At 58.2% G+C, this 19,286-nt stretch overlaps 7 protein-coding genes across 7 annotated transcripts in view; 1 reads left to right on the top strand and 6 right to left on the bottom strand.

Annotated features, from left to right (window-relative positions):
* Positions 1–19,286, top strand: part of UBAP2 (ubiquitin associated protein 2) — a 170,752-nt gene that overhangs the window by 133,019 nt on the left and 18,447 nt on the right.
* LOC311165448 (interferon-like) lies at positions 36–608 on the bottom strand (the record flags this gene model as incomplete). The annotated part of the gene is made up of 1 exon (XM_084225414.1): positions 36–608. One exon carries the CDS (start codon positions 606–608, stop codon positions 36–38), a length of 573 nt encoding a protein of 190 aa, XP_084081540.1.
* Positions 3,465–4,037, bottom strand: LOC311165558 (interferon-like; the record flags this gene model as incomplete). Its single annotated transcript, XM_084225634.1, has 1 exon — positions 3,465–4,037. The coding sequence occupies one exon, from the start codon at positions 4,035–4,037 to the stop codon at positions 3,465–3,467; it is 573 nt and encodes a 190-aa protein (XP_084081760.1).
* On the bottom strand, positions 6,903–7,475 carry LOC311165447 (interferon-like; the record flags this gene model as incomplete). The annotated part of the gene is made up of 1 exon (XM_084225413.1): positions 6,903–7,475. One exon carries the CDS (start codon positions 7,473–7,475, stop codon positions 6,903–6,905), a length of 573 nt encoding a protein of 190 aa, XP_084081539.1.
* On the bottom strand, positions 10,333–10,905 carry LOC311165446 (interferon-like; the record flags this gene model as incomplete). The annotated part of the gene is made up of 1 exon (XM_084225412.1): positions 10,333–10,905. The coding sequence occupies one exon, from the start codon at positions 10,903–10,905 to the stop codon at positions 10,333–10,335; it is 573 nt and encodes a 190-aa protein (XP_084081538.1).
* Positions 13,759–14,331, bottom strand: LOC311165445 (interferon-like; the record flags this gene model as incomplete). The annotated part of the gene is made up of 1 exon (XM_084225411.1): positions 13,759–14,331. The coding sequence occupies one exon, from the start codon at positions 14,329–14,331 to the stop codon at positions 13,759–13,761; it is 573 nt and encodes a 190-aa protein (XP_084081537.1).
* Positions 17,185–17,757, bottom strand: LOC311165443 (interferon-like; the record flags this gene model as incomplete). The annotated part of the gene is made up of 1 exon (XM_084225409.1): positions 17,185–17,757. One exon carries the CDS (start codon positions 17,755–17,757, stop codon positions 17,185–17,187), a length of 573 nt encoding a protein of 190 aa, XP_084081535.1.

The raw sequence follows: 19,286 nt of genomic DNA, 5'->3' as shown, positions 1-19,286 counted from the left end.
GGGGCGCAGCTGAGGCTTGGTGTGTGGGTGTTTGGCTAGCGGCGCATGGTGCGTGTGAGGTTGTGGAGGTGCTGTAGAGCGGCACGAGCTTCGAGGCGGACGTGGTCCCAGGCGCAGGCGCTGTGCTCGTGGGCGTGGAGGAAGAGGTGGATGTCCCTGAAGTACTTGTTGATGGCGAGCAGCGGGTTGCGTGGTCCTTTGAAGGGCGTGGCGTTGCCGGGGAGGCATTGCTCCAGGTGGTGCATGTGGTGCTGCAGCTTGTTGAGGAGCTGGTTGCGAGCCTGGCTGGGCCAGTGCTGGCGGGTGCCGTTGGAGCTGAGCGTGTGGAAGAGGTGCTGGAGGATGCCGAGGGCGGCGGCGGCGGCTTGGTGCGGCTGGAGGTTGTTGTGGAGCAGGGCGTCGGGGAAGAAGGGCGGCTCTTGCAGGTGGCAGGGCTGTGTGTGGCTGGCAGCCATGTGCTGGAGGAGTTGGAGAGCGTCGCCGGGGAAGGTGTCCTCGTGTGTCCACAGGTGTTGGCAGGCCAGGCTGGTGGCCAGAGCGGTGAGGAGGAGCAGGAGCGCCGGGGCGGCGTGCGGCAGGCGTGGCTGTGTGGCTGTGGGCGCAGCCATGGTGGATCTGTGGGCGCTGTCGGGCGGTGCCGGGCAGGAGGAGCCTGCTGAGGCTGGCTGGTGCTGCTGGTGCTGCTGGTGGCTGTGCTTGGGCTGCCGCCGGGTGCGCGGCTTTGTATGCAAGGCAGCTTTCCCTTCGTCGCTTTCCGATTGCCGGCACTTTCCGCCCGTACTTTCCAGTCTCTGCTGGTGGCTCTGCTGGTTTTGGGGAAGGCTTTTGTCGGAGTGTCCATGGTTGGGGATTGTGGTGGCAGCGGAGTGCCGGGCTTGCCAAAGCTCTGGCTCAGAGGCGTGGGTGTCAGGTGTGGTGGAGAGGGGTCTTGGCTGTTCCCTTTCACCTGCCGGGCCAGCTGTGCGGTCTGTGCTCTGCAGCCGGGTCTGTCTCCGTGCCCAAGCATTGTTTCCCCCTGCGAAGGCCTGCTGGTGCCTGCGGTCACTTTTCCTTTCACTTTGTGGCTTGCCTTTCTTTTCATGCTCGCCACTGTTTTCCTTTTGTGGTTGTTGCGAGGGCCATGCGGTGATGTCAGCGGGCGGGGGCGGCCTTTCCCCTCCTGCCTGCCTGCCGTAAATGCCCCGGGGCAGTGGCAGTGTTCGAGGGGCTGGCTGTGCACGTGGGCCTCGGAGGCCTGAGTGTGCCCTTGCACGGAGGCAGGCGCTCCACCTGCTGCCACCTTTGGGAGGAGCCAGCAACGAGGCAGGCAAGAAAGGCTCAGTGAAGAAGTGGGCAAAAGGGAAGGGCTTGCCTCTTCCTGTGCTGCTGGCTCCGATGGCTGTGGCCCTGGAGCAAGGGTCTGCTTTGGAGATCCGTGCCCTGGCGGATGAGGCGGCCGGAGGGAAAAGAGGACTGTCCCCCGTGCAAGAAATGGGCTTGTGCTTTGGCATTGCCAGAGCCCTTGGCTGCAATGGCGTGTCCTGTTCAGGTCGCCTTGGTCCATGAGAGGTGTGGGGTTCCTGGAGGGGATGGCTCTGAAGATGCACAGGGCTGCAGAGGCCGTCCCTTGTGAGCAAGGCTGAGACAGCTGGGCTTCTTTGGCTGGAGTAGTGAAGGTTTGCCAGTGCAAAACGCTGTGCACAAAATGTGGGGATGGGTGAAGAGGAATTTGGGGCGCGCAGAAATCTGCAAGGGGACGATCACCCTGGCCTGATGGAGAAATGGTGGGATTGTTGCTAGGTGCGGCTGATGGGAATGGAAGGTTCTAGACTTCAGGGGCAAAGAGGCTGTGGAGACGAGTGGCGGTTTGTAGCCGTGCGTCTCAGTGGTCTGCAGGCACGCTGCCCAAGTCGCGCCGGGCAAACGCCGGGAGCCCTGCCTGGAGAACGCAGATGCCCAGGCCACTGCTGGAGAGGGCCAAGTTTGAGACCATCTTAGCAACCTGAATGCGTACAGGTGGATGGCACGTCAAGAGGTTAATGCGTGAGTCCTGAGGGAACTTCCAGGTGGAGTTGCTAGGCCAGTGTGGGTCGTTTTTGAAACCTGATGTCTGTGGGTTGAGGTTGCCAAGAAGTGGTAGAAGAGAAATAGAAGCCCCGTTTTTAGAAAGGGAAAAGCGGAAGAGGGTGGGAACTACGGAGCACTGGGGCAGAGCTCTGTGTCAGGCAAGAAGATGAGGCTGCTTCTCCAGGACACCATGCCAATGGGAAAGAAAGAGGTGATGGGTAGCGGGAGGCAGTGCATTCCAAAGTGCCAAGTGGCCATTCCTGGCGGTTTTGCTGCTGCTCGAGGTTAGGGTTAGGGCTCCACAGCAGCAGTGGCTAGGGGCAGGGTAAGTGACCTTGTGGGGCTGGCTTTGTGCAAAGTGCTTGACAGTGTGCTGGGGCCGCATTTCTCTTCACAAGAGAATCAAGGCACAGCTTCCCTGGGATATTTTCAGGGAATGGCAGAGATGTACCTCTGAGAAAGAAAAGACAATTCTTCTCTCGATCGCTGCGCCTTTCTTAGTGCAGAAGTGAGATGCATTGTGGAGGATTGTTGACCTGAGGGGAATTGGTCATTGGATTCTGCTGTGAGTGTTTTGTTCTCTTGACCAATCTCTGCAAGCTGTGTCTTGTCGGTCAGGGGACAGTCACAGGATCTGTTTGAGTTGAGCGCCTGGGCAGTTTCAGGTTAGATGGAGTGTAATATATTGTAATACAGCATAAAACAGCAGAGTATAGGAAAGTAATGCATTAGCCTTGGGCTATCAACGGAGTCCACCTTGTCATTTCTTCCTGCATGTCGGGAGCCCTGCTTTTTACCGTAGTGTCCTGCATGAGATGGTTGCCTGTGAGTCAGAGAGGCATGGATTGGAGGGATGGAGCACGGAGTGGATAAAGCAGATGAGGTGCAGCGGTGCTCTCCAGCCTTGGGGTGCTTTTCTTGGTGTGCTTCCGTGGGGTTGGCCAAAGGGTGGCAGTGTTTTTGCACAGGGGCAGCTGCAGGATGCTGCTTGGGCAGGTGCCATTGAGGAGAGTGGCCAGGGGCTGTTTGGAGCAAGGCTTTGGAGTAGGTCTTTTACTAGGCACAGAGGGTGGTTGCAGTGCTAGAGAGAGGAGAGGCGGTGGCAAGTGTTTTGTCATAGGTCTTTATTTCTGGTGTCATCAATAAGTGAAGAGGTAGAAAAATAAATACCTCAATAAATAGATAAATAATAAATAAATAGATAAATAAATAAATAAATAAATAAATAGGTCAATAAATATGTAGAGGAGGTCCTTTGTCCATCTCAGTGGGAGCGTCTGAATGGCTGGAGATGCCGTGGTTGAAGGCTGCGGGTGCCGTGCGGTTGTGGCAGGCCTGTCTCTGGTCCCAGGTGAGAAGAGGTGTGGGCTTGGAGGTGGCTTTGGGGCGCAGCTGAGGCTTGGTGTGTGGGTGTTTGGCTAGCGGCGCATGGTGCGTGTGAGGTTGTGGAGGTGCTGTAGAGCGGCACGAGCTTCGAGGCGGACGTGGTCCCAGGCGCAGGCGCTGTGCTCGTGGGCGTGGAGGAAGAGGTGGATGTCCCTGAAGTACTTGTTGATGGCGAGCAGCGGGTTGCGTGGTCCTTTGAAGGGCGTGGCGTTGCCGGGGAGGCATTGCTCCAGGTGGTGCATGTGGTGCTGCAGCTTGTTGAGGAGCTGGTTGCGAGCCTGGCTGGGCCAGTGCTGGCGGGTGCCATTGGAGCTGAGCGTGTGGAAGAGGTGCTGGAGGATGCCGAGGGCGGCGGCGGCGGCTTGGTGCGGCTGGAGGTTGTTGTGGAGCAGGGCGTCGGGGAAGAAGGGCAGCTCTTGCAGGTGGCAGGGCTGTGTGTGGCTGGCAGCCATGTGCTGGAGGAGTTGGAGAGCGTCGCCGGGGAAGGTGTCCTCGTGTGTCCACAGGTGTTGGCAGGCCAGGCTGGTGGCCAGAGCGGTGAGGAGGAGCAGGAGCGCCGGGGCGGCGTGCGGCAGGCGTGGCTGTGTGGCTGTGGGCGCAGCCATGGTGGATCTGTGGGCGCTGTCGGGCGGTGCCGGGCAGGAGGAGCCTGCTGAGGCTGCCTGGTGCTGCTGGTGCTGCTGGTGGCTGTGCTTGGGCTGCCGCCGGGTGCGTGGCTTTGTATGCAAGGCAGCTTTCCCTTCGTCGCTTTCCGATTGCCGGCACTTTCCGCCCGTACTTTCCAGTCTCTGCTGGTGGCTCTGCTGGTTTTGGGGAAGGCTTTTGTCGGAGTGTCCATGGTTGGGGATTGTGGTGGCAGCGGAGTGCCGGGCTTGCCAAAGCTCTGGCTCAGAGGCGTGGGTGTCAGGTGTGGTGGAGAGGGGTCTTGGCTGTTCCCTTTCACCTGCCGGGCCAGCTGTGCGGTCTGTGCTCTGCAGCCGGGTCTGTCTCCGTGCCCAAGCATTGTTTCCCCCTGCGAAGGCCTGCTGGTGCCTGCGGTCACTTTTCCTTTCACTTTGTGGCTTGCCTTTCTTTTCATGCTCGCCACTGTTTTCCTTTTGTGGTTGTTGCGAGGGCCGTGCGGTGATGTCAGCGGGCGGGGGCCGGCCTTTCCCCTCCTGCCTGCCTGCCGTAAATGCCCCGGGGCAGTGGCAGTGTTCGAGGGGCTGGCTGTGCACGTGGGCCTCGGAGGCCTGAGTGTGCCCTTGCACGGAGGCAGGCGCTCCACCTGCTGCCACCTTTGGGAGGAGCCAGCAACGAGGCAGGCAAGAAAGGCTCAGTGAAGAAGTGGGCAAAAGGGAAGGGCTTGCCTCTTCCTGTGCTGCTGGCTCCGATGGCTGTGGCCCTGGAGCAAGGGTCTGCTTTGGAGATCCGTGCCCTGGCGGATGAGGCGGCCGGAGGGAAAAGAGGACTGTCCCCCGTGCAAGAAATGGGCTTGTGCTTTGGCATTGCCAGAGCCCTTGGCTGAAACGGCGTGTCCTGTTCAGGGCGCCTTGGTCCATGAGAGGAGTGGCGTTCCTGGAGGGGATGGCTCTGAAGATGCACAGGGCTGCAGAGGCCGTCCCTTGTGAGCAAGGCTGAGACAGCTGGGCTTCATTGGCTGGAGCAGTGAAGGTTTGCCAGTGCAAAACGCTGTGCACAAAATGTGGGGATGGGTGAAGAGGAATTTGGGGTGCGCAGAAATCTGCAAGGGGACGATCACCCTGGCCTGATGGAGAAATGGTGGGATTGTTGCTAGGTGCGGCTGATGGGAATGGAAGGTTCTAGACTTCAGGGGCAAAGAGGCTGTGGAGACGAGTGGCGGTTTGTAGCCGTGCGTCTCAGTGGTCTGCAGGCACGCTGCCCAAGTCGCGCCGGGCAAACGCCGGGAGCCCTGCCTGGAGAACGCAGATGCCCAGGCCACTGCTGGAGAGGGCCAAGTTTGAGACCATCTTAGCAACCTGAATGCGTACAAGTGGATGGCACGTCAAGAGGTTAATGCGTGAGTCCTGAGGGAACTTCCAGATGGAGTTGCTAGGCCAGTGTGGGTCGTTTTTGAAACCTGATGTCTGTGGGTTGAGGTTGCCAAGAAGTGGTAGAAGAGAAATAGAAGCCCCGTTTTTAGAAAGGGAAAAGCGGAAGAGGGTGGGAACTACGGAGCACTGGGGCAGAGCTCTGTGTCAGGCAAGAAGATGAGGCTGCTTCTCCAGGACACCATGCCAATGGGAAAGAAAGAGGTGATGGATAGCGGGAGGCAGTGCATTCCAAAGTGCCAAGTGGCCATTCCTGGCGGTTTTGCTGCTGCTCGAGGTTAGGGTTAGGGCTCCACAGCAGCAGTGGCTAGGGGCAGGGTAAGTGACCTTGTGGGGCTGGCTTTGTGCAAAGTGCTTGACAGTGTGCTGGGGCCGCATTTCTCTTCACAAGAGAATCAAGGCACAGCTTCCCTGGGATATTTTCAGGGAATGGCAGAGATGTACCTCTGAGAAAGAAAAGAGAATTCTTCCCTCGATCGCTGCGCCTTTCTTTGTGCAGAAGTGAGATGCATTGTGGAGGATTGTTGACCTGAGGGGAATTGGTCATTGGATTCTGCTGTGAGTGTTTTGTTCTCTTGACCAATCTCTGCAAGCTGTGTCTTGTCGGTCAGGGGACAGTCACAAGATCTGTTTGAGTTGAGCGCCTGGGCAGTTTCAGGTTAGATGGAGTGTAATATATTGTAATACAGCATAAAACAGTAGAGTATAAGAAAGTAATGCATTAGCCTTGGGCTATCAACGGAGTCCACCTTGTCATTTCTTCCTTCATGTTGGGGGCCCTGCTTTTTACCGTAGTGTCCTGCATGAGATGGTGGCCTGTGAGTCAGAGAGGCATGGATTGGAGGGATGGAGCACGGAGTGGATAAAGCAGATGAGGTGCAGCGGTGCTCTCCAGCCTTGGGGTGCTTTTCTTGGTGTGCTTCCGTGGGGTTGGCCAAAGGGTGGCAGTGTTTTTGCACAGGGGCAGCTGCAGGATGCTGCTTGGGCAGGTGCCATTGAGGAGAGTGGCCAGGGGCTGTTTGGAGCAAGGCTTTGGAGTAGGTCTTGACGGGACATGTGCTTTCCCCTGGCACAGAGGGTGGTTGCAGTGCTAGAGAGAGGAGAGGCGGTGGCAAGTGTTTGGTCATAGGTCTTTATTTCTGGTGTCATCAATAAGTGAAGAGGTAGAAAAATAAATAACTCAATAAATAGATAAATAATAAATAAATAGATAAATAAATAAATAAATAGGTCAATAAATATGTAGAGGAGGTCCTTTGTCCATCTCAGTGGGAGCGTCTGAATGGCTGGAGATGCCGTGGTTGAAGGCTGCGGGTGCCGTGCGGTTGTGGCAGGCCTGTCTCTGGTCCCAGGTGAGAAGAGGTGTGGGCTTGGAGGTGGCTTTGGGGCGCAGCTGAGGCTTGGTGTGTGGGTGTTTGGCTAGCGGCGCATGGTGCGTGTGAGGTTGTGGAGGTGCTGTAGAGCGGCACGAGCTTCGAGGCGGACGTGGTCCCAGGCGCAGGCGCTGTGCTCGTGGGCGTGGAGGAAGAGGTGGATGTCCCTGAAGTACTTGTTGATGGCGAGCAGCGGGTTGCGTGGTCCTTTGAAGGGCGTGGCGTTGCCGGGGAGGCATTGCTCCAGGTGGTGCATGTGGTGCTGCAGCTTGTTGAGGAGCTGGTTGCGAGCCTGGCTGGGCCAGTGCTGGCGGGTGCCATTGGAGCTGAGCGTGTGGAAGAGGTGCTGGAGGATGCCGAGGGCGGCGGCGGCGGCTTGGTGCGGCTGGAGGTTGTTGTGGAGCAGGGCGTCGGGGAAGAAGGGCGGCTCTTGCAGGTGGCAGGGCTGTGTGTGGCTGGCAGCCATGTGCTGGAGGAGTTGGAGAGCGTCGCCGGGGAAGGTGTCCTCGTGTGTCCACAGGTGTTGGCAGGCCAGGCTGGTGGCCAGAGCGGTGAGGAGGAGCAGGAGCGCCGGGGCGGCGTGCGGCAGGCGTGGCTGTGTGGCTGTGGGCGCAGCCATGGTGGATCTGTGGGCGCTGTCGGGCGGTGCCGGGCAGGAGGAGCCTGCTGAGGCTGGCTGGTGCTGCTGGTGCTGCTGGTGGCTGTGCTTGGGCTGCCGCCGGGTGCGCGGCTTTGTATGCAAGGCAGCTTTCCCTTCGTCGCTTTCCGATTGCCGGCACTTTCCGCCCGTACTTTCCAGTCTCTGCTGGTGGCTCTGGTGGTTTTGAGGAAGGCTTTTGTCGGAGTGTCCATGGTTGGGGATTGTGGTGGCAGCGGAGTGCCGGGCTTGCCAAAGCTCTGGCTCAGAGGCGTGGGTGTCAGGTGTGGTGGAGAGGGGTCTTGGCTGTTCCCTTTCACCTGCCGGGCCAGCTGCGCGGTCTGTGCTCTGCAGCCGGGTCTGTCTCCGTGCCCAAGCATTGTTTCCCCCTGCGAAGGCCTGCTGGTGCCTGCGGTCACTTTTCCTTTCACTTTGTGGCTTGCCTTTCTTTTCATGCTCGCCACTGTTTTCCTTTTGTGGTTGTTGCGAGGGCCATGCGGTGATGTCAGCGGGCGGGGGCCGGCCTTTCCCCTCCTGCCTGCCTGCCGTGAATGCCCCGGGGCAGTGGCAGTGTTCGAGGGGCTGGCTGTGCACGTGGGCCTCGGAGGCCTGAGTGTGCCCTTGCACGGAGGTAGGCGCTCCACCTGCTGCCGCCTTTGGGAGGAGCCAGCAACGAGGCAGGCAAGAAAGGCTCAGTGAAGAAGTGGGCAAAAGGGAAGGGCTTGCCTCTTCCTGTGCTGCTGGCTCCGATGGCTGTGGCCCTGGAGCAAGGGTCTGCTTTGGAGATCCGTGCCCTGGCGGATGAGGCGGCCGGAGGGAAAAGAGGACTGTCCCCCGTGCAAGAAATGGGCTTGTGCTTTGGCATTGCCAGAGCCCTTGGCTGAAACGGCGTGTCCTGTTCAGGGCGCCTTGGTCCATGAGAGGAGTGGCGTTCCTGGAGGGGATGGCTCTGAAGATGCACAGGGCTGCAGAGGCCGTCCCTTGTGAGCAAGGCTGAGACAGCTGGGCTTCATTGGCTGGAGCAGTGAAGGTTTGCCAGTGCAAAACGCTGTGCACAAAATGTGGGGATGGGTGAAGAGGAATTTGGGGTGCGCAGAAATCTGCAAGGGGACGATCACCCTGGCCTGATGGAGAAATGGTGGGATTGTTGCTAGGTGCGGCTGATGGGAATGGAAGGTTCTAGACTTCAGGGGCAAAGAGGCTGTGGAGACGAGTGGCGGTTTGTAGCCGTGCGTCTCAGTGGTCTGCAGGCACGCTGCCCAAGTCGCGCCGGGCAAACGCCGGGAGCCCTGCCTGGAGAACGCAGATGCCCAGGCCACTGCTGGAGAGGGCCAAGTTTGAGACCATCTTAGCAACCTGAATGCGTACAGGTGGATGGCACGTCAAGAGGTTAATGCGTGAGTCCTGAGGGAACTTCCAGGTGGAGTTGCTAGGCCAGTGTGGGTCGTTTTTGAAACCTGATGTTTGTGGGTTGAGGTTGCCAAGAAGTGGTAGAAGAGAAATAGAAGCCCCGTTTTTAGAAAGGGAAAAGCGGAAGAGGGTGGGAACTACGGAGCACTGGGGCAGAGCTCTGTGTCAGGCAAGAAGATGAGGCTGCTTCTCCAGGACACCATGCCAATGGAAAAGAAAGAGGTGATGGATAGCGGGAGGCAGTGCATTCCAAAGTGCCAAGTGGCCATTCCTGGCGGTTTTGCTGCTGCTCGAGGTTAGGGTTAGGGCTCCACAGCAGCAGTGGCTAGGGGCAGGGTAAGTGACCTTGTGGGGCTGGCTTTGTGCAAAGTGCTTGACAGTGTGCTGGGGCCGCATTTCTCTTCACAAGAGAATCAAGGCACAGCTTCCCTGGGATATTTTCAGGGAATGGCAGAGATGTACCTCTGAGAAAGAAAAGACAATTCTTCTCTCGATCGCTGCGCCTTTCTTAGTGCAGAAGTGAGATGCATTGTGGAGGATTGTTGACCTGAGGGGAATTGGTCATTGGATTCTGCTGTGAGTGTTTTGTTCTCTTGACCAATCTCTGCAAGCTGTGTCTTGTCGGTCAGGGGACAGTCACAGGATCTGTTTGAGTTGAGCGCCTGGGCAGTTTCAGGTTAGATGGAGTGTAATATATTGTAATACAGCATAAAACAGCAGAGTATAGGAAAGTAATGCATTAGCCTTGGGCTATCAACGGAGTCCACCTTGTCATTTCTTCCTGCATGTCGGGAGCCCTGCTTTTTACCGTAGTGTCCTGCATGAGATGGTTGCCTGTGAGTCAGAGAGGCATGGATTGGAGGGATGGAGCACGGAGTGGATAAAGCAGATGAGGTGCAGCGGTGCTCTCCAGCCTTGGGGTGCTTTTCTTGGTGTGCTTCCGTGGGGTTGGCCAAAGGGTGGCAGTGTTTTTGCACAGGGGCAGCTGCAGGATGCTGCTTGGGCAGGTGCCATTGAGGAGAGTGGCCAGGGGCTGTTTGGAGCAAGGCTTTGGAGTAGGTCTTTTACTAGGCACAGAGGGTGGTTGCAGTGCTAGAGAGAGGAGAGGCGGTGGCAAGTGTTTTGTCATAGGTCTTTATTTCTGGTGTCATCAATAAGTGAAGAGGTAGAAAAATAAATACCTCAATAAATAGATAAATAATAAATAAATAGATAAATAAATAAATAAATAAATAAATAGGTCAATAAATATGTAGAGGAGGTCCTTTGTCCATCTCAGTGGGAGCGTCTGAATGGCTGGAGATGCCGTGGTTGAAGGCTGCGGGTGCCGTGCGGTTGTGGCAGGCCTGTCTCTGGTCCCAGGTGAGAAGAGGTGTGGGCTTGGAGGTGGCTTTGGGGCGCAGCTGAGGCTTGGTGTGTGGGTGTTTGGCTAGCGGCGCATGGTGCGTGTGAGGTTGTGGAGATGCTGTAGAGCGGCACGAGCTTCGAGGCGGACGTGGTCCCAGGCGCAGGCGCTGTGCTCGTGGGCGTGGAGGAAGAGGTGGATGTCCCTGAAGTACTTGTTGATGGCGAGCAGCGGGTTGCGTGGTCCTTTGAAGGGCGTGGCGTTGCCGGGGAGGCATTGCTCCAGGTGGTGCATGTGGTGCTGCAGCTTGTTGAGGAGCTGGTTGCGAGCCTGGCTGGGCCAGTGCTGGCGGGTGCCATTGGAGCTGAGCGTGTGGAAGAGGTGCTGGAGGATGCCGAGGGCGGCGGCGGCGGCTTGGTGCGGCTGGAGGTTGTTGTGGAGCAGGGCGTCGGGGAAGAAGGGCGGCTCTTGCAGGTGGCAGGGCTGTGTGTGGCTGGCAGCCATGTGCTGGAGGAGTTGGAGAGCGTCGCCGGGGAAGGTGTCCTCGTGTGTCCACAGGTGTTGGCAGGCCAGGCTGGTGGCCAGAGCGGTGAGGAGGAGCAGGAGCGCCGGGGCGGCGTGCGGCAGGCGTGGCTGTGTGGCTGTGGGCGCAGCCATGGTGGATCTGTGGGCGCTGTCGGGCGGTGCCGGGCAGGAGGAGCCTGCTGAGGCTGGCTGGTGCTGCTGGTGCTGCTGGTGGCTGTGCTTGGGCTGCCGCCGGGTGCGCGGCTTTGTATGCAAGGCAGCTTTCCCTTCGTCACTTTCCGATTGCCGGCACTTTCCGCCCGTACTTTCCAGTCTCTGCTGGTGGCTCTGGTGGTTTTGAGGAAGGCTTTTGTCGGAGTGTCCATGGTTGGGGATTGTGGTGGCAGCGGAGTGCCGGGCTTGCCAAAGCTCTGGCTCAGAGGCGTGGGTGTCAGGTGTGGTGGAGAGGGGTCTTGGCTGTTCCCTTTCACCTGCCGGGCCAGCTGTGCGGTCTGTGCTCTGCAGCCGGGTCTGTCTCCGTGCCCAAGCATTGTTTCCCCCTGCGAAGGCCTGCTGGTGCCTGCGGTCACTTTTCCTTTCACTTTGTGGCTTGCCTTTCTTTTCATGCTCGCCACTGTTTTCCTTTTGTGGTTGTTGCAAGGGCCATGCGGTGATGTCAGCGGGCGGGGGCCGGCCTTTCCCCTCCTGCCTGCCTGCCGTGAATGCCCCGGGGCAGTGGCAGTGTTCGAGGGGCTGGCTGTGCACGTGGGCCTCGGAGGCCTGAGTGTGCCCTTGCACGGAGGTAGGCGCTCCACCTGCTGCCGCCTTTGGGAGGAGCCAGCAACGAGGCAGGCAAGAAAGGCTCAGTGAAGAAGTGGGCAAAAGGGAAGGGCTTGCCTCTTCCTGTGCTGCTGGCTCCGATGGCTGTGGCCCTGGAGCAAGGGTCTGCTTTGGAGATCCGTGCCCTGGCGGATGAGGCAGCCGGAGGGAAAAGAGGACTGTCCCCCGTGCAAGAAATGGGCTTGTGCTTTGGCATTGCCAGAGCCCTTGGCTGAAACGGCGTGTCCTGTTCAGGGCGCCTTGGTCCATGAGAGGAGTGGCGTTCCTGGAGGGGATGGCTCTGAAGATGCACAGGGCTGCAGAGGCCGTCCCTTGTGAGCAAGGCTGAGACAGCTGGGCTTCATTGGCTGGAGCAGTGAAGGTTTGCCAGTGCAAAACGCTGTGCACAAAATGTGGGGATGGGTGAAGAGGAATTTGGGGTGCGCAGAAATCTGCAAGGGGACGATCACCCTGGCCTGATGGAGAAATGGTGGGATTGTTGCTAGGTGCGGCTGATGGGAATGGAAGGTTCTAGACTTCAGGGGCAAAGAGGCTGTGGAGACGAGTGGCGGTTTGTAGCCGTGCGTCTCAGTGGTCTGCAGGCACGCTGCCCAAGTCGCGCCGGGCAAACGCCGGGAGCCCTGCCTGGAGAACGCAGATGCCCAGGCCACTGCTGGAGAGGGCCAAGTTTGAGACCATCTTAGCAACCTGAATGCGTACAGGTGGATGGCACGTCAAGAGGTTAATGCGTGAGTCCTGAGGGAACTTCCAGGTGGAGTTGCTAGGCCAGTGTGGGTCGTTTTTGAAACCTGATGTTTGTGGGTTGAGGTTGCCAAGAAGTGGTAGAAGACAAATAGAAGCCCCGTTTTTAGAAAGGGAAAAGCGGAAGAGGGTGGGAACTACGGAGCACTGGGGCAGAGCTCTGTGTCAGGCAAGAAGATGAGGCTGCTTCTCCAGGACACCATGCCAATGGAAAAGAAAGAGGTGATGGATAGCGGGAGGCAGTGCATTCCAAAGTGCCAAGTGGCCATTCCTGGCGGTTTTGCTGCTGCTCGAGGTTAGGGTTAGGGCTCCACAGCAGCAGTGGCTAGGGGCAGGGTAAGTGACCTTGTGGGGCTGGCTTTGTGCAAAGTGCTTGACAGTGTGCTGGGGCCGCATTTCTCTTCACAAGAGAATCAAGGCACAGCTTCCCTGGGATATTTTCAGGGAATGGCAGAGATGTACCTCTGAGAAAGAAAAGACAATTCTTCTCTCGATCGCTGCGCCTTTCTTAGTGCAGAAGTGAGATGCATTGTGGAGGATTGTTGACCTGAGGGGAATTGGTCATTGGATTCTGCTGTGAGTGTTTTGTTCTCTTGACCAATCTCTGCAAGCTGTGTCTTGTCGGTCAGGGGACAGTCACAGGATCTGTTTGAGTTGAGCGCCTGGGCAGTTTCAGGTTAGATGGAGTGTAATATATTGTAATACAGCATAAAACAGCAGAGTATAGGAAAGTAATGCATTAGCCTTGGGCTATCAACGGAGTCCACCTTGTCATTTCTTCCTGCATGTCGGGAGCCCTGCTTTTTACCGTAGTGTCCTGCATGAGATGGTTGCCTGTGAGTCAGAGAGGCATGGATTGGAGGGATGGAGCACGGAGTGGATAAAGCAGATGAGGTGCAGCGGTGCTCTCCAGCCTTGGGGTGCTTTTCTTGGTGTGCTTCCGTGGGGTTGGCCAAAGGGTGGCAGTGTTTTTGCACAGGGGCAGCTGCAGGATGCTGCTTGGGCAGGTGCCATTGAGGAGAGTGGCCAGGGGCTGTTTGGAGCAAGGCTTTGGAGTAGGTCTTTTACTAGGCACAGAGGGTGGTTGCAGTGCTAGAGAGAGGAGAGGCGGTGGCAAGTGTTTTGTCATAGGTCTTTATTTCTGGTGTCATCAATAAGTGAAGAGGTAGAAAAATAAATACCTCAATAAATAGATAAATAATAAATAAATAGATAAATAAATAAATAAATAAATAGGTCAATAAATATGTAGAGGAGGTCCTTTGTCCATCTCAGTGGGAGCGTCTGAATGGCTGGAGATGCCGTGGTTGAAGGCTGCGGGTGCCGTGCGGTTGTGGCAGGCCTGTCTCTGGTCCCAGGTGAGAAGAGGTGTGGGCTTGGAGGTGGCTTTGGGGCGCAGCTGAGGCTTGGTGTGTGGGTGTTTGGCTAGCGGCGCATGGTGCGTGTGAGGTTGTGGAGGTGCTGTAGAGCGGCACGAGCTTCGAGGCGGACGTGGTCCCAGGCGCAGGCGCTGTGCTCGTGGGCGTGGAGGAAGAGGTGGATGTCCCTGAAGTACTTGTTGATGGCGAGCAGCGGGTTGCGTGGTCCTTTGAAGGGCGTGGCGTTGCCGGGGAGGCATTGCTCCAGGTGGTGCATGTGGTGCTGCAGCTTGTTGAGGAGCTGGTTGCGAGCCTGGCTGGGCCAGTGCTGGCGGGTGCCGTTGGAGCTGAGCGTGTGGAAGAGGTGCTGGAGGATGCCGAGGGCGGCGGCGGCGGCTTGGTGCGGCTGGAGGTTGTTGTGGAGCAGGGCGTCGGGGAAGAAGGGCGGCTCTTGCAGGTGGCAGGGCTGTGTGTGGCTGGCAGCCATGTGCTGGAGGAGTTGGAGAGCGTCGCCGGGGAAGGTGTCCTCGTGTGTCCACAGGTGTTGGCAGGCCAGGCTGGTGGCCAGAGCGGTGAGGAGGAGCAGGAGCGCCGGGGCGGCGTGCGGCAGGCGTGGCTGTGTGGCTGTGGGCGCAGCCATGGTGGATCTGTGGGCGCTGTCGGGCGGTGCCGGGCAGGAGGAGCCTGCTGAGGCTGGCTGGTGCTGCTGGTGCTGCTGGTGGCTGTGCTTGGGCTGCCGCCGGGTGCGCGGCTTTGTATGCAAGGCAGCTTTCCCTTCGTCACTTTCCGATTGCCGGCACTTTCCACCCGTACTTTCCAGTCTCTGCTGGTGGCTCTGGTGGTTTTGAGGAAGGCTTTTGTCGGAGTGTCCATGGTTGGGGATTGTGGTGGCAGCGGAGTGCCGGGCTTGCCAAAGCTCTGGCTCAGAGGCGTGGGTGTCAGGTGTGGTGGAGAGGGGTCTTGGCTGTTCCCTTTCACCTGCCGGGCCAGCTGTGCGGTCTGTGCTCTGCAGCCGGGTCTGTCTCCGTGCCCAAGCATTGTTTCCCCCTGCGAAGGCCTGCTGGTGCCTGCGGTCACTTTTCCTTTCACTTTGTGGCTTGCCTTTCTTTTCATGCTCGCCACTGTTTTCCTTTTGTGGTTGTTGCAAGGGCCATGCGGTGATGTCAGCGGGCGGGGGCCGGCCTTTCCCCTCCTGCCTGCCTGCCGTGAATGCCCCGGGGCAGTGGCAGTGTTCGAGGGGCTGGCTGTGCACGTGGGCCTCGGAGGCCTGAGTGTGCCCTTGCACGGAGGTAGGCGCTCCACCTGCTGCCGCCTTTGGGAGGAGCCAGCAACGAGGCAGGCAAGAAAGGCTCAGTGAAGAAGTGGGCAAAAGGGAAGGGCTTGCCTCTTCCTGTGCTGCTGGCTCCGATGGCTGTGGCCCTGGAGCAAGGGTCTGCTTTGGAGATCCGTGCCCTGGCGGATGAGGCGGCCGGAGGGAAAAGAGGACTGTCCCCCGTGCAAGAAATGGGCTTGTGCTTTGGCATTGCCAGAGCCCTTGGCTGAAACGGCGTGTCCTGTTCAGGGCGCCTTGGTCCATGAGAGGAGTGGCGTTCCTGGAGGGGATGGCTCTGAAGATGCACAGGGCTGCAGAGGCCGTCCCTTGTGAGCAAGGCTGAGACAGCTGGGCTTCATTGGCTGGAGCAGTGAAGGTTTGCCAGTGCAAAACGCTGTGCACAAAATGTGGGGATGGGTGAAGAGGAATTTGGGGTGCGCAGAAATCTGCAAGGGGACGATCACCCTGGCCTGATGGAGAAATGGTGGGATTGTTGCTAGGTGCGGCTGATGGGAATGGAAGGTTCTAGACTTCAGGGGCAAAGAGGCTGTGGAGACGAGTGGCGGTTTGTAGCCGTGCGTCTCAGTGGTCTGCAGGCACGCTGCCCAAGTCGCGCCGGGCAAACGCCGGGAGCCCTGCCTGGAGAACGCAGATGCCCAGGCCACTGCTGGAGAGGGCCAAGTTTGAGACCATCTTAGCAACCTGAATGCGTACAGGTGGATGGCACGTCAAGAGGTTAATGCGTGAGTCCTGAGGGAACTTCCAGGTGGAGTTGCTAGGCCAGTGTGGGTCGTTTTTGAAACCTGATGTTTGTGGGTTGAGGTTGCCAAGAAGTGGTAGAAGACAAATAGAAGCCCCGTTTTTAGAAAGGGAAAAGCGGAAGAGGGTGGGAACTACGGAGCACTGGGGCAGAGCTCTGTGTCAGGCAAGAAGATGAGGCTGCTTCTCCAGGACACCATGCCAATGGAAAAGAAAGAGGTGATGGATAGCGGGAGGCAGTGCATTCCAAAGTGCCAAGTGGCCATTCCTGGCGGTTTTGCTGCTGCTCGAGGTTAGGGTTAGGGCTCCACAGCAGCAGTGGCTAGGGGCAGGGTAAGTGACCTTGTGGGGCTGGCTTTGTGCAAAGTGCTTGACAGTGTGCTGGGGCCGCATTTCTCTTCACAAGAGAATCAAGGCACAGCTTCCCTGGGATATTTTCAGGGAATGGCAGAGATGTACCTCTGAGAAAGAAAAGACAATTCTTCTCTCGATCGCTGCGCCTTTCTTAGTGCAGAAGTGAGATGCATTGTGGAGGATTGTTGACCTGAGGGGAATTGGTCATTGGATTCTGCTGTGAGTGTTTTGTTCTCTTGACCAATCTCTGCAAGCTGTGTCTTGTCGGTCAGGGGACAGTCACAGGATCTGTTTGAGTTGAGCGCCTGGGCAGTTTCAGGTTAGATGGAGTGTAATATATTGTAATACAGCATAAAACAGCAGAGTATAGGAAAGTAATGCATTAGCCTTGGGCTATCAACGGAGTCCACCTTGTCATTTCTTCCTGCATGTCGGGAGCCCTGCTTTTTACCGTAGTGTCCTGCATGAGATGGTTGCCTGTGAGTCAGAGAGGCATGGATTGGAGGGATGGAGCACGGAGTGGATAAAGCAGATGAGGTGCAGCGGTGCTCTCCAGCCTTGGGGTGCTTTTCTTGGTGTGCTTCCGTGGGGTTGGCCAAAGGGTGGCAGTGTTTTTGCACAGGGGCAGCTGCAGGATGCTGCTTGGGCAGGTGCCATTGAGGAGAGTGGCCAGGGGCTGTTTGGAGCAAGGCTTTGGAGTAGGTCTTTTACTAGGCACAGAGGGTGGTTGCAGTGCTAGAGAGAGGAGAGGCGGTGGCAAGTGTTTTGTCATAGGTCTTTATTTCTGGTGTCATCAATAAGTGAAGAGGTAGAAAAATAAATACCTCAATAAATAGATAAATAATAAATAAATAGATAAATAAATAAATAAATAAATAGGTCAATAAATATGTAGAGGAGGTCCTTTGTCCATCTCAGTGGGAGCGTCTGAATGGCTGGAGATGCCGTGGTTGAAGGCTGCGGGTGCCGTGCGGTTGTGGCAGGCCTGTCTCTGGTCCCAGGTGAGAAGAGGTGTGGGCTTGGAGGTGGCTTTGGGGCGCAGCTGAGGCTTGGTGTGTGGGTGTTTGGCTAGCGGCGCATGGTGCGTGTGAGGTTGTGGAGGTGCTGTAGAGCGGCACGAGCTTCGAGGCGGACGTGGTCCCAGGCGCAGGCGCTGTGCTCGTGGGCGTGGAGGAAGAGGTGGATGTCCCTGAAGTACTTGTTGATGGCGAGCAGCGGGTTGCGTGGTCCTTTGAAGGGCGTGGCGTTGCCGGGGAGGCATTGCTCCAGGTGGTGCATGTGGTGCTGCAGCTTGTTGAGGAGCTGGTTGCGAGCCTGGCTGGGCCAGTGCTGGCGGGTGCCGTTGGAGCTGAGCGTGTGGAAGAGGTGCTGGAGGATGCCGAGGGCGGCGGCGGCGGCTTGGTGCGGCTGGAGGTTGTTGTGGAGCAGGGCGTCGGGGAAGAAGGGCGGCTCTTGCAGGTGGCAGGGCTGTGTGTGGCTGGCAGCCATGTGCTGGAGGAGTTGGAGAGCGTCGCCGGGGAAGGTGTCCTCGTGTGTCCACAGGTGTTGGCAGGCCAGGCTGGTGGCCAGAGCGGTGAGGAGGAGCAGGAGCGCCGGGGCGGCGTGCGGCAGGCGTGGCTGTGTGGCTGTGGGCGCAGCCATGGTGGATCTGTGGGCGCTGTCGGGCGGTGCCGGGCAGGAGGAGCCTGCTGAGGCTGGCTGGTGCTGCTGGTGCTGCTGGTGGCTGTGCTTGGGCTGCCGCCGGGTGCGCGGCTTTGTATGCAAGGCAGCTTTCCCTTCGTCACTTTCCGATTGCCGGCACTTTCCGCCCGTACTTTCCAGTCTCTGCTGGTGGCTCTGGTGGTTTTGAGGAAGGCTTTTGTCGGAGTGTCCATGGTTGGGGATTGTGGTGGCAGCGGAGTGCCGGGCTTGCCAAAGCTCTGGCTCAGAGGCGTGGGTGTCAGGTGTGGTGGAGAGGGGTCTTGGCTGTTCCCTTTCACCTGCCGGGCCAGCTGCGCGGTCTGTGCTCTGCAGCCGGGTCTGTCTCCGTGCCCAAGCATTGTTTCCCCCTGCGAAGGCCTGCTGGTGCCTGCGGTCACTTTTCCTTTCACTTTGTGGCTTGCCTTTCTTTTCATGCTCGCCACTGTTTTCCTTTTGTGGTTGTTGCAAGGGCCATGCGGTGATGTCAGCGGGCGGGGGCCGGCCTTTCCCCTCCTGCCTGCCTGCCGTGAATGCCCCGGGGCAGTGGCAGTGTTCGAGGGGCTGGCTGTGCACGTGGGCCTCGGAGGCCTGAGTGTGCCCTTGCACGGAGGTAGGCGCTCCACCTGCTGCCGCCTTTGGGAGGAGCCAGCAACGAGGCAGGCAAGAAAGGCTCAGTGAAGAAGTGGGCAAAAGGGAAGGGCTTGCCTCTTCCTGTGCTGCTGGCTCCGATGGCTGTGGCCCTGGAGCAAGGGTCTGCTTTGGAGATCCGTGCCCTGGCGGATGAGGCGGCCGGAGGGAAAAGAGGACTGTCCCCCGTGCAAGAAATGGGCTTGTGCTTTGGCATTGCCAGAGCCCTTGGCTGCAATGGCGTGTCCTGTTCAGGTCGCCTTGGTCCATGAGAGGTGTGGGGTTCCTGGAGGGGATGGCTCTGAAGATGCACAGGGCTGCAGAGGCCGTCCCTTGTGAGCAAGGCTGAGACAGCTGGGCTTCATTGGCTGGAGCAGTGAAGGTTTGCCAGTGCAAAACGCTGTGCACAAAATGTGGGGATGGGTGAAGAGGAATTTGGGGTGCGCAGAAATCTGCAAGGGGACGATCACCCTGGCCTGATGGAGAAATGGTGGGATTGTTGCTAGGTGCGGCTGATGGGAATGGAAGGTTCTAGACTTCAGGGGCAAAGAGGCTGTGGAGACGAGTGGCGGTTTGTAGCCGTGCGTCTCAGTGGTCTGCAGGCACGCTGCCCAAGTCGCGCCGGGCAAACGCCGGGAGCCCTGCCTGGAGAACGCAGATGCCCAGGCCACTGCTGGAGAGGGCCAAGTTTGAGACCATCTTAGCAACCTGAATGCGTACAGGTGGATGGCACGTCAAGAGGTTAATGCGTGAGTCCTGAGGGAACTTCCAGGTGGAGTTGCTAGGCCAGTGTGGGTCGTTTTTGAAACCTGATGTTTGTGGGTTGAGGTTGCCAAGAAGTGGTAGAAGAGAAATAGAAGCCC

This window comes from Fringilla coelebs, assembly GCF_963513975.1.
Source record: "Fringilla coelebs genome assembly, chromosome: Z".
Taxonomy (NCBI): Eukaryota; Metazoa; Chordata; class Aves; order Passeriformes; family Fringillidae; genus Fringilla; species Fringilla coelebs.
This window is presented reverse-complemented; position numbering and strand designations above follow the sequence as displayed.